Here is a 27,816-nt window from a genome sequence, read left to right on the forward strand (position 1 = left end):
GACTTTGAGAACGTGGTAGCTGGTGAGGACCTTCTTTTCTGGTTTGGATAACAAAGATTTTTTATAACTAACCAAAAACACACCAGAGCCTGTCGTTGCCAATGGGAGCAAATTACTCATAGTGGGCAGAACAAGCAAGGAGTTCGGCAGAGCCAAGCACAAGTTAGTGAAATCCTATTGGCTTGTTCTAGCATTTATTTGAATATTTCCATTAGGGAACGCCTAGTCTGTGAAGTGCACGTGTGCAATTACTCAATTCGCACTTGCACGCATAAACAATGCAATTCTTTGTACATTTGGCAAAGGCTAAAGTCTACTCTGTTTGTTACAGATTCTTGGAAACATACAACTGTATGGAGATCAAATGTTTCATCGATGAGCAAATTTGCAGAATGTCGGCCAAAATCCATCTCGCTCCATCTTCTTCCACTGCCGGCCACTGGGCTTCCTCTCATCACCATATTTGGTAGTGAGTGTTAAACTCCAACCGGATGCGTCAGATTTACACATCCGATGAAATATCGAGCTCATTGTTCTATCTGTGTGAATAATCTGTGTACCTACACTACAACATGACCTATAGTGTACGTAGTTGCGTCGTGCGTAGCGGGTGGGACAACGCTCGTGCACTGCATTGTTGTGGGGGGAGAGCTCGAGCTTGCAGTTGCAGCCTCAAAACGGTTCCAGGCTATAGGGAAGAAGCCAATTCAGATCCTTGAGCAAATGCTTTTATGCGCATGATAGAACCCAATCTAGTATTTAACAAGACGCAGAGGGCTCCCAACTGCATTCTTCTCCTTTATTACTGAAAAAGCCTAAGCATCTTCCGCTGGATAAGAACATTGTGTACGGAATTACAGCCACTGAGCAGGCCACATCGCCATTGCTTTCAAAGGCTGTTGACAAGCTACTATCTTCAACCAGCAAAGCTGTTTCTAGTTCTAAGGTATGTGTTTTTTTGGGTTATTTTTTCCGATGCATTTTATCATGGATTATGAAGAGCATAGTTGGTCAGTAACTGATTAATTCTGCATGTGTTGTAGGAAGCGCAATACACGTTTAAAGGGCTCCGTTGCCCTGTTTTGTTTGACGCCATTTGCTAACGTTAGGTTGTTAGCTAACCGTAACTAGCATTAGTAGCTACAGTAATGTTATTGTTAGCTACTAGCCCACACTGGCTTCATCTTTTTTTGCGCTATTCGTTGTTATCGCTGTTCTGTTTCTTCAACCAGTTGCTCGTTTTCTAGAAAGAACCATGACATCCTCGGAACGCGGTAAATTAAATGGTGCAATTTATCATGGTGCAGTTTTATAGTTTAGTGGGTGGGGGGCTTGGCTCAGTTGCCTGCCACTCCTAGGCGCAACAAAGTTAGCACAATTTTAAAAGGCAAAAATTAACACTCCCCTTGCTTTACGCAGGCTGTGTGAACAATTTGTCCTCTCTGGCACAGCAAACGTTTTTGATTAGACATTTTAGATTGTCTCTGCAACCCAAAACATTTCCTGTGTCTATCTTGTGTTGTAATGTTTAGGCCCTGTGTGATTTACTGCGGACTCTTGCAGTCTCAAATCTTGAATGATTCTTAAGAATAACCAGACAGTATTTATACATCCATCATCCACTCCAAAACGGACCACATTCTCCATACAAACCCATACATTTCTTGTTTGTTGTTCAAACTTTTAATTGAACTCTTATCTTGTCATCAACTGCCTGCACTGCAGCAGTGGTGATAACATTAGCAGTTATCTCATACTTTTGCTGTCATGGGAAACCTGAGTTTCTTTTGAACACAAGCCATGCCTTTTCCCTCAAATAACTACTATCCCCTTGTCCCTCATGCTTTTTAGTGAGACACTTTATTATTCATATGTCTCAGCAGATGCTCTACTCACCCAGTCCCCATTTCCACTCACGAATATACATTATAGTTTCTAATGTAAACTAATTAAAATTCAACAATGCTATGGAAATTTAAATCCTCAAACTTATATCACACATTGTCGATCAACAGATAGGCCAGCTTCCAGCTATCTATTCAAATACCTTAACCAATTGATGCTTGTTTACATTGTCCTGGTGTTTGTCTCCGTTACCACACCCTTAGGAGGTAAAACCAGTCAAAAAGAAACTATTTGTAATTATTATTATAAAAAAAATGTTTAACTTAATGACTTAATGTATTGTGATGGTAATCTATGTCTGCTTCTGTTGTCATCCCCATGCTTGTTTACTTTATTGTGTTGTGATATAGACTCCTATGTACCTGCTTCTCTTCTTCTTGCAGCTGTTCAGGTGTCGAGGATGAGGAAGAAGGCTCGGTACCACAGGGTCCCCGAGCCCCAGCGGCCGCCCTCCCCCATCCAGCCATCCCCCAACAAACAGACTCTGACCTATGCCCAGGCCCAGCGCATGGTGGACATGGAGATTGATGGCCGGATGCACCGGATCAGCATCTACGACAAGCTGGACGTGATCTCGGATGATGACCCTACGGCTCAGGAGATTATGGAGTGCACCAGCAACAAGGAGAACATGGAGAAGCCTCAGCAGACGCTAATGCGCTCCGTCCGGTTAAAAAACAACCAGGAGAAGAGAAGTGCAGCTGCGGTCGCACAGAACCACACAACACATGGAGCTACAGCAGCACCAGTACAGACACTTCCAGAGGCCAAGATCCGGACTGTGGAGTATAACCTACCAGCGGTCCCCAGGAGGCCCCCAGTGTACTATAAGTATGTGGAGAAGACGTCAGAGGAGTTGGATGAGGAGGTGGAGTATGATATGGATGAGGAGGACTACGCCTGGCTGGAAGTAGTTAATGATAAGAGGAGGAGTGAGGGCGTCAGTCAGGTAGGCCTTCTCTTTTTAAATTACGCCTTTACATAAATACGAAACTTCATGGTGAGGCTGCTCCCCTGTAGCCTGGGTGCCAGTCAATCATTTTTTCCATGGGGTTTTGTACTGTGTATTTAAATACTGTATTCTCAACAGCATATTATAATATTTCTAGTGCTGTACATTGCATTTTAGTTACTCTTTATACACTGCATATTTATTTTTATACTGGATTCTTGCTCGCTCTGATACTCGGTGCACAAAACATTAGGAACACCTGCTCTTTCCATGAGGCTGACCAGGTGAAAGCTATGATCCCTTATTGATGTCACCTGTTAAATCCACTTCAATCAGTGTAGATGAAGGGGAGGAGACAGGTTAAGGAAGGATTTTTTTAAGCCTTGAGACATGGATTGTGTATGTGTGCCATTGAGGGTGAATGGGCAAGACAAAATATTTAAGTGCTTTTGAACTGGTTATGGTAGTAGGTGACAGGCGCACTGGTTTGTGTGACAAGAACTGCAACGCTGCTGGATTTTTCACGATCAACAGTTTCCTGTGTGTATCACCAATAGGCCACCACCCAAAGGACATCCAGCCAACTTAACACAACATTGGGAAGTATTGGAGTCAACATAGGCCAGCATCCCTGTGGAATGCTTTCTTCACCCTATGGAGTCCATTCCCCTATGAATTGAGGCTGTTCTGAGGGAAAAAGGGGGTGCAACTCAATATTAGAAAAGATGTTCCTGATGTTTTGTACATTCAGTGTATAGCTACCGCTGTACATATATTAAGAACGCTATCTGGTGTATATACGCATAGATTGCATTTGGATTACTGTTAGTGGTATTAGGGTTAATTGGACTAATTCTGGTGTTTCTTGTTTTTTTAATTTTATTTATTCATACATTTTTTGATTATTTGTGAACTTTGACATTGTACTGCATTGTTAGGAGCTAGTAACAAGTGTTTCGCTGCAGCCACTGTAACATCTGCTAAACTGTGTATGCAACTAATAAACTTGGATTTGATTTCAGTCTGTTTCTACTCTTTTGCCAACTAGACAAGAGAGCAGAAACACTGACACTCAGGCTAGCTCCCCCCCTCCCCCAAAAGAAAGAAAAACAAATGGATCACAGGCTAAGAAAAGAATACAACACAACAATAGTCAACAATGTAGAATTAATACTACAATACATGTGCAAATGCTTACTGTTCTCCCTCCACCCACCAGGTGTCCCACAACGTGTTTGAGTTCCTGGTGGACCGCTTTGAGAAAGAGACACAGATGGAGAAGGTGAGCAAGGGCCAGGACAAGCTGACCATAGACGAGGATGCTGTCTGCTGCATCTGCATGGACGGAGATGGCCAGGACAGCAACGTCATCCTCTTCTGTGACATGTGCAACTTGGCAGTGCACCAAGAGTGTTACGGTGTCCCTTACATCCCAGAGGGACAGTGGCTATGCCGGCACTGCCTCCAGTCGCCCACCCAGCCTGCAGGCTGCATACTGTGTCCTAACAAAGGTGGAGCAGTGAAAAAGACTGACGATGACCGCTGGGGTCATGTGGTGTGCGCCCTGTGGGTGCCGGAGGTAGGGTTTTCCAACACAGTCTTCATCGAGCCCATCGACGGAGTCAGCAACATACCGTCCGCCCGCTGGAAGCTCACCTGCTACCTCTGTAAGGAGAAGGGGGTGGGGGCCTGTATCCAGTGTCACAAGGCTAACTGCTACACCGCCTTCCACGTCAGCTGTGCTCAGAAAGCAGGACTCTTTATGAAGATGGAACCAATCAAGGAGTTTACAGAGACCGGCGAACCAACGTTTTCGGTGAAGAAGACTGCTTACTGTGGAGCTCACACCCCCAATAGCTTGGTCAAAAGACCCCTCACCATCTACGAGGACGCCAAACCCAAAAATGGATTGTGTTCCCCTCTGAAAGGGGAGAAGATGAGGTGCGCCAATGCACTGACGAAAGGCAGGAAGAGGAAGAGCAAGAAGGTGGAGCCAGAGGAAGAGGTCCCACCCGTGGCTGTGCCTAGCTTTCCTCCCCAAAGGTAGATTCACTCACCATTCATCTAAGCATGATTTTCATAATTTGCAGATGATCAGACGTATCAGTAAATGTGACAATACACAATACAGTGCCGTGACATGTTTTTGCCCCATTCAAATTCTCGGTCATATTTTTTACACTGAATGCTATTAGATTTTCAACCAAAACCTAATATGAAATAACAATGTTGATAATTATTTCATTTATTTAATTAACAAAATTATGCAATACCCAATGTCCCTGTTTGAAAAATGTATTGCCCTCTTCCACTCAACTGGTTGTGCCACCTTTAGCTGCAATGACTGCAACCAAATGCTTGCTGTTGATATTAATATTAGGTTTTGGTTGAAGATCTGATAATTCAGTGTAAAAAATATGCAAAAATTGAGAATCAGACGGGGCAAACTCGCTGTTGGCTGAGCTCCCCGCTTGTGCCATTAAACCCCTGCAACTTATCCAGAATGCAGCAGCTTGCCTAGTTTTCAACCTTCCCAAGTTCACTCATGTCACCTCGCTCCTCTGCACACTTCACTGGCTTCCAGTTGAAGCTCGCATCCACTAAAAGACCATAGTGCTTAGCTATGGAACAACAAGAGGAACTGCCCCTCGCTATGCTCAAACCCTACACCCCAGGTCAGGACTTAAAGTGAAAAAACGTTATTCAATTTCAGACCTGGACATTACTTCAATAAGCAACATTTTTTAAAATCATTAATATCTTCTCCATCTGTTCCCAGGTTAAACACCATCCTCAACCGGGTGTCTATGCAGAAAAAGAAGGTGTTTGTGGAGCTGGCTCTAAACTACTGGACTCTAAAGAGACAGGCGAGGAACGGAGTACCCCTCATCAGACGACTACAGTCTAGCCAACAGTCCCACCAGAAGACCCATGCTGCACAACCGGTCAGTTAGACGGTCAAGCACTCTTGTCCCCCTGTTTCTGACACAATTCTCATCCCCTGGCTGGTACACTCAATTCCCTCTCACACTCCTATCATTATAAGATACCCCTCTCCTTATTACCATAGCAGTGTCAAAGAGAACAGGCCAAAACTGCCCAGAGGCATATGATTGTTTGTATAAATGAGAGCTCCACTGCTCTCCTTGCATGATTACAATTCCACTGTTTTCTAACCCTAATGTTGGTGATATAGTTTTTTAACTGTACATGTCTGCAATGTTTTAGAAGTCCTGATTTGTGTGATTCCCACCACAGAAGGAGAGTGAGGAGGAGAGCCGGGCTCTGAAGGAGCAGCTCAAGGAGTGGCATCGTCTAAGACATGACCTGGAGAGAGCCAGGCTATTGCTGGAGCTCATACGCAAGAGGGAGAAACTCAAGAGAGAAGAGGTAGGTTAAATAACTGTAGCTGTCCCTGCAAGCCAACAATACATAAATATAGCTAACAAGCCAACTATAAGACAATTAGTAGTATAGTATAAATTGGAGCTGCAGGTCCTCCCCCCTCTTTCTCCCCCTCCGTGGTTCAGCAGGCATTTACAGTACATCATGATGCTAACGGTCCCCTGTGTGTCCTCAGATGAAGCTGCAGCAGAGCCTGTTGGAGGTCCAGCTGACTCCCTTCAGTATCCTGCTCAGGTCTGTGCTGGAACAGCTACAGGAGAGAGACCAGTCCTTGATCTTTGCCCATCCTGTCGACATCAAAGAGGTAAGGCTTACTTACCATGGTTAGGAGAGCAGCTCTTACTATAACATCTACATACAGCCTGAGATGTTGGAGAGTTGAGGTATTCTTGCTGACGAGACTCGCGTGATACACAGCGAGGGAGAGCCACTGGTGGAGTCCGTTTGATAATGTAATATTCGGCCAGAAATTGATCAAACTTTTATTGGTTCTCTCAAACGTCCCCCCCCGGTGAGTTTAAACCTCTTGTTGTTTGGATTTATAAATCCAATAGTTACAATGTAAGGGGGCAGTGCTCTGGGGCTGCACATGTGGGTGCAGACACAGTGAATCAAGCAGTAAAAACACAGCCCCCATCATTATCAACTTCATTAACCCTAACATCGGCAGGGTAGCCTGGAGCGGCAGGGTAGCCTAGTGGTTAGAGTGTTGGACTAGTAACCGAAAGGTTGCAAGTTCTAATCCCCGAGCTGACAAGGTACAAATCTGTCGTTCCCACCCCTGAACCCACTGTTCCTAGGCCGTCATTGAAAATAAGAATTTCTTCTTAACTGACTTGCCTAGTTAAATAAAGGTAAAATAAAAAATCAAACATTCTTTGAAGTCAGGAGTCTGGTGTCAGCCAGACTAGAGTTGAGAATGTAGTAATTATAATTTTTTTAAACTTTAATGATTTTATTTTGTTTACTATAGTAGATTTATATCTCAATTCTTAATTCTCCTCCTAGCATAGCATCTGGCCCATCTCATTTGGGCTGATTTTAAAATCTTCAAAAAGTTTTCCCCAAAAAATATCAGACTGGATTTTACATTTACATCTCAATGCCCTGTAGGTGCTGACTTTCAGATGTTTTTGTATCTCTGTCTATCATTAAACCTGTAGGTGCCTGACTACCTTGACCACATCAAGAACCCCATGGATTTCTCCACTATGAGGAAACACATTGACAACCAGGCCTACAGCAACCTGGATGATTTTGAGTCTGACTTCAATCTCATCATCTTCAACTGCATGAAGTACAACTGTAAGGATACCTTCTTCCACCGGGCGGCCGCCCGTCTCCGAGACCAGGGTGGGGCTTTGATCAGGAAGACGCGGAGGGATGTGGAACGAATCGGCTTCGAGAAGGACAGCGGGATGCACCTGCCCGAACCGCCCAAGATTGAAGCGCCTCCACCGTTTTCCTGGGAGGACGGTAGGCCTAGCAAGATGAAGTTTGTAGATATATATAATGGATAAATCAGTCAATATAGAATACTGGAACAGACGGCAGTGTTTGCAAAGATCCAAATTAATAAAGCATATTCCTGGTCTAAGAAGCACTTTCAATTGAGATGCTCTTTTGAGAATTTTTGTCTAGCAGTTTGCTTAATCTGGATCCTCAATATAATTCTACTTACCTAGGCTACACATTGTTTAAGTTAACATCAAGCAAATGTCTCCCAATGACAGTGTTATCTTGGTGTCCTTTCCCAGTGGACCAGTTATTGCTCCCAGCCAACCGGCAGCACATGCCTCTGGAGGAGCAGCTGAAAGAGCTGCTGGAGAAACTGGACCTGACATTCTCCATGAAGTCCAGCCCGTCACGCTCCAAACGCCTCAAGCTGCTCAAGAAAACCATCAACGACGTGCGCAGCGAGTTGAGCTTCGGCCTGAGGAGGGCGTCCCACCACTCCCATTCACACTCTTCTCCCTCCCATCCAGAAAGGAGTAAAGCTGGGGAGGCAGAGGGCGTGAAGAACAATGGAATGAGTCCTGATAATGAGGGTAGGTCTTTCCAAGCTGTTACTTTATCTGCATTGGGATACCCAATATGTTGTTATTATTGTAATAATACATTTCATTTGTATAGCGCTTTTCATTACATAGTTATGTCAAAGCTCTACTGAGGATTTTTTTATTTTACAATATATACAATTAAAATGTACAACACATTTTAAGGCCCGTTTTTAAAGTTCTAAGTGATGAAGAGGCTCTCAGAAGGTCAGGGAGAGCATTCCATAGAGGGGCAAGGGAGCAGAAGGCCCCCATAGTTCTGAGATGTTTCTTGGGGTTTTTAAGTAGTAGGGAGTGGCTTAAGCGGAGAATCCGAGGTGTCTCGCTGACAGAGATGAGGTCGCTGATGTAGGTGGGGGTTAATCCATTCAAGGCTTTAAATATAATAATGAGGATTTTGAAGTTGATCCTGGAGTTGTCCGGTAGCCAGTGAACTTGGGCCAGGATCGGTGTGATTTGGTCTGACTTCTTGGTCCTGGTCAGGACCCTGGCAGCACTGTTCTAGATTACTTGGAGCCTCTGTTGTGATATCAATGGCTTCCGGCAGGGTAGCGCTCTCTTCAGGATGACCAAGTCAGACAGTAGCTAGGTTTCCATCCAATTTGTGACAGATTGTCATGCAAATATTCTAATATATGTATAAAGAAAATCTGCACATTTCATCTACTGAATAAAAATCTAAAGTTTAATGTGTTTCCATCGCATTTAAAAAATCTACTGATGGTTTTGTCACAAACTGTTGCGATTATATAGCAAACTTGCGCTATCTGGTTTTGGCGCATGCATCGATCATCATGTCACCAGCATTCAAATAAAACCCTCTATTTGTTGGAATTTTGCATCAAGCTCATCAACATCCAACATCTACCTATGCTTTTCCATGTCATGGTGGTAGTACGACGTAGCATATGGGGAGGCGTGACTTCAAGTTTACTTTGACAAAATGGTTTATTATATAATATTTGCCCATAAAGGAGGGGGGGGGGGGGTGTGCCTTTAGGAGAGAAGGCGTTATCTTGGAAGCTGGAGTTTTGAACTGGAATGGCAAGGTGGCCTGCTGTGGTGGATTGGATTGCGTGTGTAGTTTGGTAGTGGAGAAGGTCTGAGAGGTAAGGGGGGGCAGGAGAGGTCGACCGATTATGATTTTTCCACGCCAATACCGATTATTGGAGGGCCAAAAAAAGCCGATACTGATTAATCAGCCGTTTTTATTTTTTTGTTGTTGTAATAACGACAATTACAACAATACTGAATGAACACGTATTATATTAAGTTAAAATAAATCAATAAAATCAATTTAGCCTCAAATAAATAATGAAACATGTTCAATTTGGTTTAAATAATGCAAAAACAAAGTGTTGGAGAAGAAAGTAAAAGTGCAATATGTGCCATGTAAAACAGCTAACATTTAAGTTCCTTGCTCAGAACATGAGAACATATGAAAGCTGGTGGTTCCTTTTAACATGAGTCTTCAATATTCCCAGGTAAGAAGTTTTAGGTTGTAGTTATTATAGGACTATTTCTCTCTATACGATATGTATTTCATATACCTTTGACTATTTGATGTTCTTATAGGCACTTTAGTATTGCCAGTGTAACAGTATAGCTTCCGTCCCTCTCCTCGCTCCTACCTGGGCTCGAACCAGGAACACATCGACAACAGCCACCCTCGAAGCAGCATTACCCATGCAGAGCAAGGGGAACAACTACTACAAGTCTCAGAGCGAGTGAAGTTTAAAACGCTATTAGCGCGCACCCCGCTAACTAGCTAGCCATTTCACATCGGTTACACCAGCCTAATCTCGGGGGTTGATAGGCTTGAAGTCATAAACGGCACAATGCTTGAGGCATTGTGAAGAGCTGCTGGCAAACGCACGGAACTGCTGTTTGAATGAATGCTTACGAGCCTGCTGGTGCCTACCATCGCTCAGTCAGACTGCTCTATCAAATCATAGACTTAATTATAACATAATAACACACAGAAATACGAGCCTTTGTTTCCGGATTCGACCATTTTAATTACCAATCATTTAAAAAAAAAAAACGTTTATTCTTTCAGTGAAATACGGAACCGTTCCGTATTTTATTTAACGGATGGCATCCCTAAGTCTAAATATTGCTGTTACATTGTACAACCTTCAATGTTATGTCATAATTAAGTACAATTCTGGCAAATTAATTACGGCCTTTGTTAGGAATGAATGGACTTCACACAGTTCGCAATGAGCCAGGTGGCCCCAACTGCTGCATATACCCTGACTGCTTGCATGGAAAGCAAGAGAAGTGACACAATTGTTATAAGAAATTCATGTTAGCAGGCAATATTAACTAAATATACAGGTTTAAAAATATATACTTGTGTATTGATTTTAATGGAAGGCATTGATGATTATGGTTAGGTACATTGGTGCAACAACAGTGCTTTTTTTTCTCGCAAATGCGCTTGTTAAATCATCACCGTTTGTGGAAATGGGCTGTGATTCAATGAGAAATTAACAGGCACCGCATCGATTATATCCAACGCAGGACACACTAGATAAACTAGTAATATCATCAACCATGTGTAGTTAACTAGTGATTATGTTAAGATTTTTTTTTATAAGATAAGTTTAATGCTAGCTAGCAACTTCCCTTGGCTTCTTGCTGCCCTCGCGTAACAGGTAGTCAGCCTGCCACGCAGGCTCTTCGTGGAGTGCAATGTAAGGCAGGTGGTTAGAGCGTTGGACTAGTAACCGGGAGGTTGCAAAAACGAATCCCCGAGCTGACAAGGTAAAAATCTGTCGTTCTGCCCCTGAACAAGGCAGTTAACCCACCATTCCTAGGCCGTCATTGAAAATAAGAATGTGTTCTTAACTGACTTGCCTAGTTAAATATATAAAAAAAATCGGTGTCCAAAAATACCGACTGTTATGAAAACTTGAAATCGGCCCTAATTAATCGGCCATTCCGATTAATCGGTCGACCTCTAGGGGGCAGGGTGGTGAAGGGGTTCGTAGGTCAGAAGGAGGATCTTGTAATTCATTCGTTGAGAGACAGTGGAGTTCACGGAGGACATGGGTGACGCTGCCAGGGCTTTGTGTGGGTGAGAAGTCAGGCTGCTGAGTTTTGAACCATTTGGAGCTTATGGAGGGAGCTTGAGTTGATGCCGGAGAGTAGTGAGTTGCAGTAAAGACTGGAGGAAATTAATGCATGTATGAGGATTTCAGTTTCAGGATGGGAGAGGGAGAACCTGACTTTGGCCAAGCACTCAGATCTCCCCAGTGACCTGGTCTCAGGATGTCATGTGCTTCTCAGTCCTTTGTTTTATTGGCGGAAACTAGATATAAACAAAAGCTAGATCAGGAATTAACTATAACCTCTAACCCCTAGTTAGTTAATCCATCATACCATGTAGTGTGCTTAGTCATGCTAACCTGCTACCACGTAGTCATGCTGGGTTCGATTTATATCCCTTGCCTCAGGACATCCCTTTGCCTGGTTGATGAGTGTGCCTGCTGAAGTGGGATACTATTGTAGTTATACAGTGGCAAGAAAAAGTATGTGAACCCTTTTAGAAATAACTGGATTTCTGCATAAATTGATCATAAAATTTGATCTGATCTTCATCTGGGTCACAACAATGGACAAACACAGTCTGCTTAAACTAATAACACACAAACAATTACATTTTCATGTCTTTATTGAACACACTGCGTAAACATTCACAGTGCAGGGTGGAAAAAGTATGTGACCCTTTGGATTTAATAATTGGTTGATTGTCCTTTGTCAGCAATAATGTCAACCAAACGTTTTCTGTAGTTGCGGATCAGACCTGCACAACGGTCAGGAGGAATTTTGGACCATTCCTCTTTACAAAACGGTTTCACTTCAGCAATATTCTTGGGATGTCTGGTGTCATGCCGAGGTCATGCCACAGCATCTCAATCGGGTTGATTTCAGGACTTGTATTTTCTCCTGAAGCCATTCTGTTGTTGATTTACTTCTGTTTTGGGTTGTTGTCCTGTTGCATCACCCAACTTCTGTTGAGCTTCAATTGGCAGATGGTCTAACATTCTCCTGCAAAATGTCTTGATCAACTTGGCAATTTATTTTTCCGGCGAAGAGGGCCCGGACAGCTTGCTATGAGGCAGCAAAGCAGCCACAAACCACAATGCTCCCTCCAACATATTTAACAGTTGGGATGAAGTTTTGATGTTGGTGTGCTGTGCCTTTTTTTTCTCCACACATAGTGTTGTGTGTGTGTGTGTGTGTGTGTGTGTGTGTGTGTGTGCTTTCCAAACAACTAAGAATATTTGGCCAGTAGCACTGTGGAACAGCCAGGTGCACCTTTGCTAACTTCAGATGTGCAGCAATGTTTTTTTTGGACAGCACTGGCTTCTTCCGTGGTGTCCTCCCATGAACACCATTATTGTTTACTGTTTTATGTATCGTAGACTCGTCAACAGAGATGTTAGCATGTTCCAGAGATTTCTGTAAGTCTTTAACTGACACTATAGGATTCTTCTTAACCTCATTGAGCATTCTGCGCTGTCATCTTTGCAGGACGGCCACTCCTAGGAAGAGTAGCAACAGTGGTGAACTTTCTCCATTTATAGACAATTTGTCTTACCGTGGACTGATGAACATCAAGGCTTTAAGAGATACTTTTGTAACCCTTTCCAGCTTTATGCAAGTCAACAATTCTTAATCTTAGGTCTTCTGAGATCTCTTTTGTTCAAGGCATGGTTCACATCAGGTAATGCTTCTTGTGAATAGCAAACCAAAATTTTGTGAGTGTTTTTTATAGGGCAAGGCAGCTCTAACCAACATCTCCAATCTCGTCTCATTGATTGGACTCCAGGTTAGCGGACTCCTCATGCCAATTAGCTTTTTGAGAAGTCATTAGCCTAGGGGTTCACATACTTTTCACAACCTACACTGTGAATGTTTAAATTATGTATTTAATATAGGAAAAATACAATAATTTGTGTGTTATTAGTTTAAGCACACGGTTTGTCTATTGTTGTGACTTGGATGAAGATCAGATCAAATTTGATGACCAATTTATGCAGAAATCCAGGTAATTACAAAGGTTTCACATACTTTTTCTTGCCACTGTATCTGCTTGGTAGCATGGCTTTCTCTTTAACATGGTCATGGTACAGTGGAGTTGATATGCTAGGAGCCTGAATTGATTCACAGTAAACTTACACTAACTCAGTAACTATTAGATTGCCTTCTAGAAAGCAGAATACTTTGCGTGATGTGATTTTAAATATACACTGCTCAAAAAAATAAAGGGAACACTAAAATAACACATCCTAGATCTGAATGAAATAATCTTATTAAATACTTTTTTCTTTACATAGTTGAATGTGCTGACAACAAAATCACACAAATAATCAATGGAAATCCAATTTATCAACCCACGGAGGTCTGGATTTGGAGTCACACTCAAAATTAAAGTGGAAAACCACACTACAGGCTGATCCAACTTTGATGTAATGTCCTTAAAACAAGTCAAAATGAGGCTCAGTAGTGTGTGGCCTCCACGTGCCTGTATGACCTACAACGCCTGGGCATGCTCCTGATGAGGTGGCGGATGGTCTCCTGAGGGATCTCCTCCCAGACCTGGACTAAAGCATCCGCCAACTCCTGGACAGTCTGTGGCGCAACGTGGCGTTGGTGGATGGAGCGAGACATGATGTGCTCAATTGGATTCAGGTCTGGGGAACGGGCGGGCCAGTCCATAGCATCAATGCCTTCCTCTTGCAGGAACTGCTGACACACTCCAGCCACATGAGGTCTAGCATTGTCTTGCATTAGGAGGAACCCAGGGCCAACCGCACCAGCATATGGTCTCAGAAGAGGTCTGAGGATCTCATCTCGGTACCTAATGGCAGTCAGGCTACCTCTGGCGAGCACATGGAGGGCTGTGCGGCCCCCCCAAAGAAATGCCACCCCACACCATGACTGACCCACCGCCAAACCGGTCATGCTGGAGGATGTTGCAGGCAGCAGAACGTTCTCCACGGCGTCTCCAGACTCTGTCACATCTGTCACATGTGCTCAGTGTGAACCTGCTTTCATCTGTGAAAAGCACAGGGCGCCAGTGGCGAATTTGCCCATCTTGGTGTTCTCTGGCAAATGCCAAACGTCCTGCACGGTGTTGGGCTGTAAGCACAACCCCCACCTGTGGACGTCGGGCCCTCATAGGGCCCTCATACCACCCTCATGGAGTCTGTTTCTGACCGTTTGAGCAGACACATGCACATTTGTGGCCTGCTGGAGGTCATTTTGCAGGGCTCTGGCAGTGCTCCTCCTGCTCCTCCTTGCACAAAGGCGGAGGTAGCAGTCCTGCTGCTGGGTTGTTGCCCTCCTATGGCCTCCTCCACGTCTCCTGATGTACTGGCCTGTCTCCTGGTAGCGCCTCCATGCTCTGGACACTACGCTGACAGACACAGCAAACCTTCTTGCCACAGCTCACATTGATGTGCCATCCTGGATGAGCTGCACTACCTGAGCCACTTGTGTGGGTTGTAGACTCCGTCTCATGCTACCACTAGAGTGAAAGCACCGCCAGCATTCAAAAGTGACCAAAACATCAGCCAGGAAGCATAGGAACTGAGAAGTGGTCTGTGGTCTCCACCTGCAGAACTACTCCTTTATTGGGGGTGTCTTGCTAATTGCCTATAATTTCCACCTGTTGTCTATTCCATTTGCACAACAGCATGTGAAATTTATTGTCAGTGTTGCTTCCTAAGTGGAAAGTTTGATTTCACAGAAGTGTGATTGACTTGGAGTTACATTGTGTTTAAGTGTTCCCTTTATTTTTTTGAGCAGTATATTTTGCTGTCTCATTTGTTATTTAGCTATGCATTATAGAAGGCAAGATCATTTGTATTGAATTCTTGTAATAAGGGATACGTCTTCACCCTGAGGATGATGTGCTTTAGGAATGGTTCTGGTGTTTTAATTAATGTACAATTCCCTCTTTTATATTACGTTGTGATCTATATAATGTTATGCTTTCTATGTATTTTCTAACTCTCTTCTTCAACAGGGGACAAATCATTACCTCCCAAATTGGAACCCTCTGACTCCCTAACTCCTCTCCTGCACTTCGAGAGTAACTCAGAACCCCCTACCCTCAAACCCATCCACCCCAACCACACCCCGGACAGCAAGACCCATGGACAAGTCAAATTTGACCGGGAGAAACCCAACAATGCTTCCTCCACCACTACCAAGACCCTTCTCAATGGCCACTCCGAATCCCAGAATCCCCTGCTTCTTTCAAAGGGGGACATGAGTGTGGTGGCCACCTCCACCCTGGCCCAACCCTCGGGAACGACTGTCAACCGCCGCACTGCCGTGCTCTTCAGGAAGTCCAAGACCACTAGCTCTGGGAAGAACCAGGGTGGGAGAGGAGGCGGCGAGGCCCAGACAGGGTGCCCTCAGCTGGGCACCAAGACCTTCCTGTCGGTGATGATCCCCAGGCTGGAGACCCTCCTCCACCCAAGGACTAGGAAGCGGAGCCACAGTCCCCGTGGAGTGTATAGCGAGGGGGGTGGAGAAGGGGAGGAAGAGTCCCCTGTCAAACACATTAACACAGGTAAATAGGGTTCTTCTCACTTGTCAGAAAATGAAGTATTTATCTTAATGGGACTCTTAAATAGAGCATGAAGTAGAAAATGATCTTCAGACTTGTGAATTAAGAGATTAGGTTCCCCTTGTCTATGTAATCTTATTAATTATAGTTATCTAAAATGTTAAACTGATCTAAGATCAGCACCCCTACTCATAATGTTGTAGGTCTATGCTATAGTTGGTTTATGTATAGTACACTGACTACTGTACTGCTCTGTGTTACTCGCCTCAGGCCTGTCTAATGGTTTTGCGATGGAGGAGGTAATTGATGAAAAGAAAGAGCTAGGTGCCAGCAGGCCTCTAGAAACTAGGAGACGGTGTGCCTCTGAGTCCAGCATCTCATCTAGTGGTAGTCTGCTGGGCAGCACCAGGTAGGTACATGCATATACCTCACAACAGACCTGCGTTCAAATAGAATTTAAACTGAACTTGATTGAGCCCGCTTGGCTCAATGGAACCACTAGAATAGTCCCAACTGTGGAAACGCAGGCAGGCTCAATCAAACGTAGGCCGTCATTGTAAATAAGAATTTGTTCTGACCTGCGTAGGTAAAGGTTAACAAAAAAAAAAACATCTCAAAGCAACAGGCTAGGCATCTCTAGCTGCTGCACTTTTCACTGCTGAACATGGTTGGTGGTACTTGGTAGTTCAACTATGTAGTCTGGTAATTTCTCTCTAGTGTTTCATGTATATGACAGTCTCACTCACATACAGTGTGGATGTCTTTTCCTGATTTCAGCAGCACTCTCAGTCTTCCAACATGTGGTAAAGGCAAACCGGCCCTGGTCCGAAGAAACACTGTGGATGATAAGAACGACCTCATTGCCTGCATAGAAACCGGGAACTTTGCCAGAGCTGCTAGGATTGCCGCCGGTAAGTTTTCTGTCTTGATGTTCATCATACAGTAAAGTGGAGACTGCGGAGGGTAGTGTGTATTGTCAGATGAGGTCTGGCTGGGAGTCAGTGGAGTAGAGGTATTGCTATAGGGCCAGGAGTTTTGGGATAGCTTTTGAGGTACTGTTCCTTTACTGGTATTTCCAGCATGATCCACTAGGGTTGCTGCAGGTAGATCATCCTAGAAAACTGTCTCCATCAATCAATGTCTTGTTGTGCGTGTGTGTTTGGTGGGGGGGGATCGCCTAAGCCATGCGAAGCCATTGACAGTCGCTGGATCCAGGTTCGAGTCCCGGTCTGGGCTACACTCCAAATTTTCAACAATATACTTCCATGGTTTGTTTAATTGACTCTCCCCTTTTACTGCCCCTAATTGACCAATTTTTTTTTTTTTTTTTATTTTTTTTTTAGCTACAACTTCCAAGTCTGTTGGAGAGGATCATCTTGAGCAAAGTGAGGTGTAGAATCACTGCTCTACAAATAGTATTCTCTGCAAAATAATAGGATTTGTGTAATTTTAAGATTCGCAGAGCTACTCCTCCCCTGGCTTAAGCAATCCCTCCTGCCACACACACACACACACACACACACACAGAAATTGATTTATTGATTGGAGACAGCTTATGTCAATTACAGAACATTGCCTAGGATTTCCTACCTCCAGCAACACTAGTGGACAATGCTGGAAATACCGGTAAAAGCACAGTACCTCAAAATGTGCCCCAAAACTCTTGGCTCTAGCTATAGGATGTAACCAGAGCCCAGAGTTTTCCTCATTAGTATGCTACGATGCAGGCTATATAAACATAACTTAAAGCAATTATATTCATGATTTACAGTCCACAAATTGTATTATTTTTGTAATATCATGTTTTTCAGTGAGCTGTGATGTATTTATCCTGTGTGTTTATGCTGTCACTATTAGCATGGCTCTGGAAGTGTTTTGCTCTATTTACAGTGAACCCCTCCTAACTTGATTGTTGTTATTCCTGCATCCATAGAAGTTGGCAACAGCAATATTTGGATGCCTGCTAGTGCTGCAACAGTTGTTCTGGAACCTTTAAAGCTTGTTTGGGCAAAATGTAGCGGATACCCTTCCTATCCTGCCTTGGTGAGTGACAGTGAGCATATGTATGACACTTGACTTATCTCATTCTCACTTTTTGTGCTTGCTACCAGGGCCTACAACTAACTTTTTTGTCTACCAGCCACTCAGACTTTTTTAGCAGTCAAAATATATATTTTTGCTTTAATTATAGCATAGAACACATCTAAATGGATGAGCATGCTTAGTAATGTTTCTAAATCAAGGAATGTATTACTAATAAGAAGTAATGTGGTATATTGCTCACTTTAATATTTTGTGACCTGAGTCTTTTAAACAAAATATCACAGATGAGACAAATGTTCAGCTGCCCCTTTAAGCTTACCGTGGTAATGGAGCCACTCAAGTCGTCACGTGCCGTAAGTCATCAGCATGCTAGGCGAACCGAACGAATGTGCTCGCATACTTCCTTAAAAGACCGTCGCTTGAAAAACTACACTTCGGCTACCGAATTCGGCTTGCCTCATGAAAAATGTTTGTGTGCCCGAACAGCCGAAAAAACCCTTGCCGAAGTCCAAAATGAACAAAAATGTCGTCATAATATATGCACGAACTGTTAGACTCCCAAAAGGAACTGAAACAGACGTACACACCACCTCATTATTGCAGCGTCCTACTAGGAAGACTACATTTGGGTTCTAGAGGACTGACATGAACATGATGCTGCCCATTTGTTCATTAAAAGTCCTATTTTGTTTGAATATGGAAGGTGATGTGTATGAACTAGAATATTTCAGTGATCTGCTGTGCGCAGCCTTGACGGATCCCATGTGATGATGCTGCTCATCCTACGCTGATAAGGCCATTCTTTGCCATGTTATAGCGCTATTCGGACGGGTATTACCAGAGTCGTTGGTTATGTAATTTTTAGCCAAGCATGTGCATTATTCCAGAAGGTGATTTACACAGATTATTCCAAACTGCCCCCTGTAGTTATTTTTTTTTCAGATTTAATTGACTCATGACGGAAGCCGGGAGGTTTTTATTCTAGGCATGAAGATATTTCATCGTGACGTCTAGACTACAATGGGCTACACTGAACTCATGCTTGGCTGCCAAATGTATACAGTGCCTTCAGAAAGTATTCACACCATTTGACCTTTTCCACATTTTGTTGTTACAGCCTGAATTTAAAATGGGTTAAATTGAGATTTGTTGGTCACTGGCCTACACACAATACCCCATAATGTCCAAGTGGAATTATGTATTATTATTATATTTTTCTATGGATGAAAAGCTGAAATGTCTTTAGTCAATAAGTATTCAACCCCTTTTGTTATGGCAAGCCTAAATAGGTTCAGGAGTAAAAAAAAAAAAAAGATGAACAAGTCACAAGTTGTATGGAGTGTTAGGTATTCATTAAAAAAATCATGTTAATCTCTGTACCCCAAACCTACAATTATCTGTAAGGTTGTGCAGTGAATTCTAAACACACATTCAACCACAAAGACCAGGGAGGTTTTCCAATGCCTTGCTAAGAAGGGCACTTACTGGTAGGTGGGTACAAAAAAAACAAAAAAAGCTGACATTGAATATCCCTTTGTAGTGACTGGGTGTATTGACACACTATCCAAAGTGTACTGAATAATTTCACCAAGCACTAAGATACAAGCATCCTTCCTAACTCATTTGCCGAAGAGAAAGGAAACCCTCAGCGATTTCAACATGAGGCCAATGGTGAGTTTTTAAAACAGTGGCTGTGATAGGACAAAACGGACGATGAATCAACATTGTAGGTACTCCACAATATTGATTTAATTCACAGTGAAAAGAAGGAAGCCTGTACAGAATAAAAATATTACTAAACATGCGTCCTGTTTGCAACAAGGCAGTAAAGTAATACTGCAAAAAATGTGGCAAAGAAATTTACTTTATTAAACACAACACTTGAATACAAAGTGTTATGTTTGGGCCAAATTCAATACAGCACATTACTGAGTACCACTCCATATTTTCAAGCATAGTGGTGACTGCATCATGTTATGCTTGTAATCATTAAGGACTGGAGTTTTTCAGGATAAAAATAAATGAAATGTAGCTAAGCACAGGTAAAATCCTAGAGAAAAAACTGGTTCAGTCTGCTTTGCACCAGACACTGGGAGATGAAGTCACCTTTCAGCAGGACAATAACCTAAAACACAAGGCCAAATCTAAACAGGAGCTGCTTATCAAGAAGACAATGAATGTTCCGGATTGGCCGAGTTACAGTTTTGACTTAAATCTACTTGAAAATCTATGGAAAGACCTGAAAAATGGTTGTCTAGCAATGATCAACAATCAATTTGACAGAGCTTAAATAATTTTAATATATTAAATAATAATGGTGAAATGTTGTACAATCCAGGTGTGGTAAATTCTTTCGAGACTTACCAACAAAGACTGCGCTGTAATCGCTGTCAAAGGTGCTTCTACAAAGTATTGACTAAGGGGTGTGAATACTTATGTTAATGAGATTGATGTATTTCATTTGCAATACATTTCTAAAAATGTGTTTTCACTATCATTATGGAGTGTTGATGGGTGAGAATCCATTTTGAATTCAGGCTGTAACACAATGTGGAATAAGTCAATGTGTATGAATACTTTCTGAAGGCACTGTAGGTGTCCTCATAATATTTAAATGTATTAAGTGCGATCATAATCAATATTTTAGCGATCAATGGTAAGTGTCCTTCCTAATAACAATGCCCCCCATCCTCATGATTTAAGCTGCTGAACCGTATTTGCAATGGAGATGCATTTTATGGATGAGAAAGTGAACTTGCCATTTCCAACAAGTTTAGTGGGGATGCCCTGCTTTGCGATCTATTGCCAAGGACAGTCCTGGCGAGGTACTGTCCTATAGGTGTTCACTCCAACCCTAATCTATCGCATCTGATTCAATAATTATCTGGTTGATAAGCTGAATCAGCTTAGTTACAACTGGGGTTGGCGCGAAACTCTCCAGGAACAGGGTTGGAGAGCCCTGACTTTGGACATCAAGAGCCAGCCAGGATTTAATTAAATAAGCTATAGGCACAATAACTTTTATTGCACATTTAGGCCTAATTAAACTGATGCATTTGGCGATGTTTAACTTCAATTCACCAGTACTATGAAGAATAGCTTAGCCATCGATAGCCTAATATGTGCTTTAACCTCTATGGGCTAGGTGGGACGCTTGCGTCCCACCTACTCAACAGCCAGTGTAATCCCGTGGCGCGATATTCAAATACCTCAAATGCAAAAACTTCAATTTTTCAAACATATGACTATTTTACACCATTTTAAAGACAAGACTCTCGTTAATCTAACCACACTGTCCGATTTCAAAAAGGCTTTACAACGAAAGCAAAACATTAGATTATGTCAGCAGAGTACCCAGCCAGAAATAATCAGACACCCATTTTTCAAGCTAGCATATAATCTCACATAAACCCAAACCACAGCTAAATGCAGCACTAACCTTTGATGATCTTCATCAGATGACACGCCTAGGACATTATGTTATACAATACATTCATGTTTTGTTCAATCAAGTTCATATTTATATCAAAAACCAGCTTTTTACATTAGCATGTGACTAGTATTCCGACCGAACACTGCCGGTGAATTTACTAAATTACTCACGATAAACGTTCACAAAAAACATAACAATTATTTTAAGAATTATAGATACGGAACTCCTCTATGCACTCGATATGTCCGATTTTTAAAATAGCTTTTCGGTGAAAGCACATTTTGCAATATTCTAAGTAGATAGCCCGGCATCACAGGGCTAGCTATTTAGACACCCAGCAAGTTTAGCACTAACCAAAGTCAGATTTACTATAAGAAAAATGTTATTACCTTTGCTGTTCTTCGTCAGAATGCACTCCCAGGACTTCTACTTCAATAACAAATGTTGGTTTGGTCCCAAATAATCCATCGTTATATCCGAATAGCGGCGTTTTGTTCATGCGTTCAAGACACTATCCGAAAGGGTAAATAAGGGTGACGAGCATGGCGCATTTCGTGACAAAAAAATTCTAAATATTCCATTACCGTACTTCGAAGCATGTCAACCGCTGTTTTAAAATCAATTTTTATGCCATTTTTCTCATAAAAAAGCGATAATATTCCGACCGGGAAAGCGTGTATACGTACAAAGAGAGTAATAAACATCTCGTGCACGAGCCTGTCTCAGAGTACTCTGACCAGCCACTATCCAAACGCGATAATGTGTTTCAGCCTGGGGCTGCCTCTATCATTCAGCTTTTTCCCGGGCTCTGAGAGCCTATGGGAGCCGTAGGAAGTGTCACGTTACAGATAAGATCCTCAGTCTTCAATAAAAAAGAGCCAAGATGAACAACAACTTGTCAGACAGGCCACTTCCTGTTCAGAATCTTCTCAGGTTTTTGCCTGCCATATGAGTTCTGTTATACTCACAGACACCATTCAAACAGTTTTAGAAACTTTAGGGTGTTTTCTATCCAAAGCCAATAATTATATGCATATTCTAGTTTCTGGGCAGGAGTAGTAACCAGATTAAATCGGGTACGTTTTTTATCCGGCCGTGTAAATACTGCCCCCTATCCCCAACAGGTTAATGTACTTTTTGGTGAATTTATGACATTGCAAGACAAGACATTGCGAGATACAGATTACCAAAATGTAGCCTGTGCGCACGGTTGTCTGCCTGCCTCGATCCTCTCGCTGGCTCGCCTGGTCTTTCTCTTCACTATGAAAAATGCAAGTGTGTGTGTTTGGTCCTCGGTCTGTTTAGCTCAGTCTACTCCTACTGGTGAATTTGCGCGAGACATTGCAAGCCAAGAAATTGCAAAAGACAGCATTGCGATCAGTGGCAATTTTTAGCATGTAAATGTTGGTGGGGCAAACTTCCAAAAATGTTTTAGATGCATGCCAGCAAAGCTACAACACTAAACTATACATTAATTGGACTATAAGGGTGACAAACGGTGCCCACATACTGTTAGGGCCTACATTAAGCTGTCCCAATAGCTGACTCCCAACACCTTACCACTTGTTAGCCAGGTGTATCAGACGATCCTTGTCTGCAGTGAAACTGTTCATTCAACCTCATTTACTGCCTGAATTTTTGTTTTTTTTAATAACTGAGCTGATATAGTTTACTTGCTTGAACAAATGTGGTTTGAGATGTACAAAGGGCATAAGGGGATGACGTGCAGATAAGAGGCAATTTAATGAGCGAGGTAGGACAGACGTAGCCAATATAACTATTTGTTCAGCACTTTTGAAATGTACAACGACAGAATTCTCCCTGTGCACCAAGTCAGAACCGTAGGATAAATAAAGGGGGCATGAAAGCTCTTACAATATTTGATGACATTTCGCTAAAACAGGCTATAGGCTACATGTGCACCACCAAGTAACAGTAGGCTAAATTATGAGGGTGAGGAACATGGGCTACTAACAGCTTACTACACAACATACACTTAGTATTACTTTCTTAGCTACAATATACATATCTCACTGGCATATTACATTATTTATGCAGCAGCATACAATACATTTTTGGACTCACCTTGTGCTGTGCTCACTTGAACAGGAAGGTGGTGCGGTGGTCCTTGTGGGCAAATCTTGTCATCAAAGTCTGGCATTCTCTGGATTTATGGTAGAAGTCATGCTGGATTGACAGCATGGCCAATGTTGAATGTTTATCCTTTTTAAGCTTGGAAAGAGACCCTTAAACCCAGACTTGGACCACACATCTGTTCCACTGAATAGCAGGCTAGTTATTGCTTTGAAATGCTTGCAGTTAGCCACTGATTTGAATTTGCGATTTCCAAATTGTTGTGTAATGTTTATGGCCGATGAGCACTGGTACGTTTTATCTATAATTTTTCTTTATATGACAAGGATTGAAAAGGATTTGCCAGTAGTTTGTCGACGTGATTCATGATGATGACTGCTAGGTAAGATTTTGATATCAGTCCAATCAAAGCTACTGTAGATATTTGATGTAATTTTATCTGTGGCCTATGACCTTGAACCTTCTTGGATGGGCACTTCTAATGTAGCTCTATGGCAGCACCCCAGGGGCTTGAATTTTCGAGCTCTCCCCATAGATGTTGCGGTGACGTAGTGTCCCCATGAGTGACAGAACACTGAGCCAATCACGGCACAACGAGAACATTACCAACCCCTACGCTCAGTATTTTCCGCTGACTGCCCCGATACCACAGAAAGCACTGAGCTAGGCTGAAACGCCTTCAGTTTGGAGCTGCATTACTCAAGAAAGCAAAAAAGAGTCGACGTGTGTTTTTATTTATATATTACTATATATATATATATATATATATATATATATATATATATATATATATATATATATTACTTTTTTTTTTCATTGTTTGCAAACTGATATAAATTCCAGAATAACATGCAAAACTGGCACAAAACGTGTCCTGAATTACGGGTCGCCACTGATGGCCTGTACATCTTTTGATTACCGATGCATGGTTCTGACTATGCCTGGTGGCCGACATGTCTACCTATGCCTGACTGTGCCCATCCCCTCTCTTTCCCTCCCTCGTTAGCGCGCTCTTTCTTTGCTGTGATAGATGCCAGAGTTTGTTCTCGGAAGTAGTCTACGGCAACTACTTTCATCCCTTGAAAATATACTGAGTCTTAGGAGTCGTGGTGTCGATTCCTCTCCTAAATGAGTCTGCAACGGGAGTCGATGGGCAAGGAGTCGAGGAATCGATTCTTGTGTGCCTGTGAGAATCTGACTAGTTGAGGCTGACTGTCTTCTTCGCTTGCAGTGGAAGCAAACTCAAACATTGAAAAAACAACCTAGTTTGTGAACAAAGCAATGTAGATGTCCAATGCTATAAATCACTACTTGCGCATGTGCCAATACTTAACTTTTTGACCAATGTGGCCTGTGAATTAGAAATTCAGACCCGCTAATGCCAAAATCTACCCGCATTTGGTGGGTGTTAATTTTAGTCCCTGCGCAAATCGTGAGTGAGGGATGTTCACACACTCTAGATGTTTGAAAGGTAACATACCCACACACCCTACAATGTTGTTTTGCCTTTCATGGTAGAGTAAAACCTAGGTCCATATCTTTCAAGTCCTCTAGATGGCGCCATTGTCAAATAAACAGGTCTGATTTTTACCTTAGTTTGAGAAGACTAAGTGGCTGCACCTAGTCATCACAAGCACCAGCTATGTTTTTGAGCGTGTGTGTTTGCGCATGTGTGTGCAATGCATGTCTGAGCGTATGCAAGTATACTGTGTCATAACACTCCAGACACCACTCCCTAGTAACCCTGGTACACCTCTTCCACCACGTTAGATCGTCGACCCCCACATGCCCCGGGTGGGATGCCAGCACAATGGGGTGTCTATCCCCATGCCCCCCCTCGACGTCCTCAGGGTTGGAGAACGGATGCAGTACAAGAACGAAGAAAAACTCTTCCTCGTCCTTTTCTTTGACAACAAACGCAGCTGGTGAGATTTCTTCTCCAATATTAAATGCTATGAGTTTTTTTTTTTTTTTTTATAGTAACATGCATGGATACACCATTTTACAATCCACATTTGCAATATTAAAAGTGTTATTTCAATACATGCTGTGAATACACAATCAACAGAGAACTCAAATTTGTATTAGAAGTTTTACATTTCTTCTGATACAAATCTGCAAAAATGTAACTGTGATTTTGATTTCATTCTTCACTCTTCTCAGGCAATGGCTTCCTAAGTCTAAGATGGTCCCTCTGGGGATTGACAAGACCATCGACAAGATCAAGATGATGGAGGGCAGAACGTCCAGCATCCGTAAGGCTGTTCAGACGGCCTTCAAACGTGCCATGAACCATCTTAGCATCGTTCAGGATGAACCTGTCAGCGACATGAGCGATGTGGACTAACACACACTTACTCTCCATTACACACACCCAACCCCCTGAATTACTGCTCATGGCCTTGTCCTGTACCTGAGTCTGGCATACTCTTTCCTTCTCCTATGTCAGTCTTTCCAGAGTTCTATGCTGACTGTGTTTACCAGGTGCCTGGCTACCCCCTGGCTTGATACGGTGCCTCCTTCCTCGTCAGCCCCCGCCCGCTGGTCTGACGGCTGCTGCTTTAATGAATGTGCCCGAGTTCCCCTCCTATCTACCTTTCTCCAAGGTCGTGTTCTAATTGAAAACTAATTGAAACAGGGTGGGTTTAATGGACTTGCCCAAAAAGAATGCTCATTTCCGTTTTCTTTCAAAACAGTTTTGATATGTTTCATGTTGTGTTCCATAAGGAACATGACCCCATAACTGTGCTGCAAGACTGCTGCCATGATCCTCCTCTATGCCCTATGACCATGCCACTGCCAAGATGGGCTGCTTCTTCCTCACCTCACTCATCTCACCTTATGCCATTTATTTCCACCCAAAACTACCTACCATCTTTTAAAGTTAACTGTAAATAACTGCAATATTTGTCTGACACACTAACTTATTGTGTAGATTGAAAGAAATTGGTACTGTACAATGGCTTTTCTTACTAGTATTTATACTTTTTGGTGAATTATGTAAGCACTATGGTGTGGTATTTCCAAGTGCTGTGTAAAAATCCTTACCAGTGTAAAATGTTTTTTTTCTTTTTTTTTTCCTTTTACAGTTTTGTATTTTCTTTAAGTTATTGAAGTTTCTAAATATAAGCTTCCCTTTGGCATTAGTCCTTTTGTAATATTTTTTTTTTACGATAGTTTTAGTATATTTTGTTCGTACATATTTATATGATTGAGTGCCTTCGGAAAGTATTCAGACCCCTTGACTTTTTACACATTTTGTGAGGTTACAGCCTTATTCTAAAATGTATTAAATTGTTTTTTCCACCTCATCTACACACAATACCCCATAATGACAAGGCAAAAACAGGTTTTTAGAAATGTTTGCTAATTTATAAAAAATAAAAAAACTGATCACATTTACATAAGTATTCAGACCCTTTACTCAGTACTTTGCTGAAGCACCTTTGGCAGTGATTACAGCCTTGAGTCTTCTTGGTTATGACGCTACAAGCTTGGCACACCTGTATTTGGGGAGTTTCTCCCGTTCTTCTCTGCAGGTCCTCTCCAGCTCTGTCAGGTTGTATGGGGAGCGTTGCTGCACAGCTATTTTCAAGTCTTTCCGGAGTTGTTCGATCGGGTTCAAGCCCGGGCTCTGGCTGGGCCACTCAATGACATTCAGAGACTTCTCCCAAAGCCACTCCTGCGTTGTCTTGGCTGTGTGCTTAGGGTTGTTGTCCTGTTGGAATGTGAACCTTCACTCCAGTCTGAGGTCCTGAGTGCTCTGGAGCAGGTTTTCATCAAGGATCTCTCTGTTCTACTCTGTTCATCTTTGCCTCGATCCTGACTAGTCTCCCAGGCCCTGCCACTGAAAAACATCCCCACAGCATGATGCTGCTACCACCATGCTTCACTGTAGGGATGGTGCAAGGTTTCCTCCAGATGTGATGCTTGGCATTCAAGCCAAAGAGTTCAATCTTGGTTTCATCAGACCAGAGAATCTTGTTTCACATGGTCTGAGAGTCTTTAGGTGCCTTTTGGCAAACTCCTAGCAGGCTGTCATGTGCCTTTTTACTGAGGAGTGGCTTCCGTCTGGTCACTCTACCATAAAGGCCTGATTGGTGGAGTGCTGCAGAGATGGTTGTCCTTCTGGAAGATCTCCGATCTCCACAGAGGAACTCTAGAGCTCTGTCAGTGACCATCGGGTTCTTGGTAACCTCCCTGACCAAGGGCCTTCTCCCCCTTTTTTGCTCAGTTTGGCTGGGTGGCCAGCTCTAGGAAGAGTCTTGGTGATTCCAAACTTATTCCATTTAAGAATGATGAAGGCCACCGTGTTCTTGTGGACCTTCAATGCTGC

At 42.7% G+C, this 27,816-nt stretch overlaps 1 protein-coding gene across 2 annotated transcripts; it reads left to right on the forward strand.

Annotated features, from left to right (window-relative positions):
- brd1a (bromodomain containing 1a) lies at window positions 1–26,847 on the forward strand. Of its 2 annotated transcripts, none has more exons than XM_014152790.2 (15): window positions 1–162; window positions 332–946; window positions 2,289–2,854; window positions 4,077–4,900; window positions 5,637–5,802; window positions 6,116–6,247; window positions 6,438–6,566; window positions 7,426–7,738; window positions 8,020–8,310; window positions 15,362–15,913; window positions 16,181–16,319; window positions 16,691–16,821; window positions 17,844–17,953; window positions 25,251–25,405; window positions 25,644–26,847. In XM_014152790.2, exons 3-15 carry the CDS (start codon window positions 2,306–2,308, stop codon window positions 25,825–25,827), a joined length of 3,675 nt encoding a protein of 1,224 aa, XP_014008265.1. In that variant the 5' UTR covers window positions 1–162; window positions 332–946; window positions 2,289–2,305; the 3' UTR covers window positions 25,828–26,847. The 2 variants fall into 2 exon arrangements, with proteins under 2 accessions (XP_014008265.1, XP_014008263.1); XM_014152788.2 differs by having other exon boundaries at window positions 2–162; window positions 16,688–16,821; window positions 25,644–26,844.
- Window positions 26,848–27,816: the final 969 nt, after the last annotated feature.

Source organism: Salmo salar, chromosome ssa17, assembly GCF_905237065.1.
Source record: "Salmo salar chromosome ssa17, Ssal_v3.1, whole genome shotgun sequence".
Taxonomy (NCBI): Eukaryota; Metazoa; Chordata; class Actinopteri; order Salmoniformes; family Salmonidae; genus Salmo; species Salmo salar.

What these genes read in the sequence shown, in the direction of transcription:
- brd1a (XM_014152788.2), top strand. Translation starts at nt 2,306, where the DNA reads ATGAGGAAGAAGGCTCGGTACCACAGGGTCCCCGAGCCCCAGCGGCCG. An exon ending in ATCCTGTCGACATCAAAGAG is followed by an intron (nt 6,567 to 7,425) that starts GTAAGGCTTACT and finishes TTAAACCTGTAG; the next exon opens with GTGCCTGACTACCTTGACCA. An exon ending in AGTCTGCTGGGCAGCACCAG is followed by an intron (nt 16,320 to 16,687) that starts GTAGGTACATGC and finishes TCCTGATTTCAG; the next exon opens with CAGCACTCTCAGTCTTCCAA.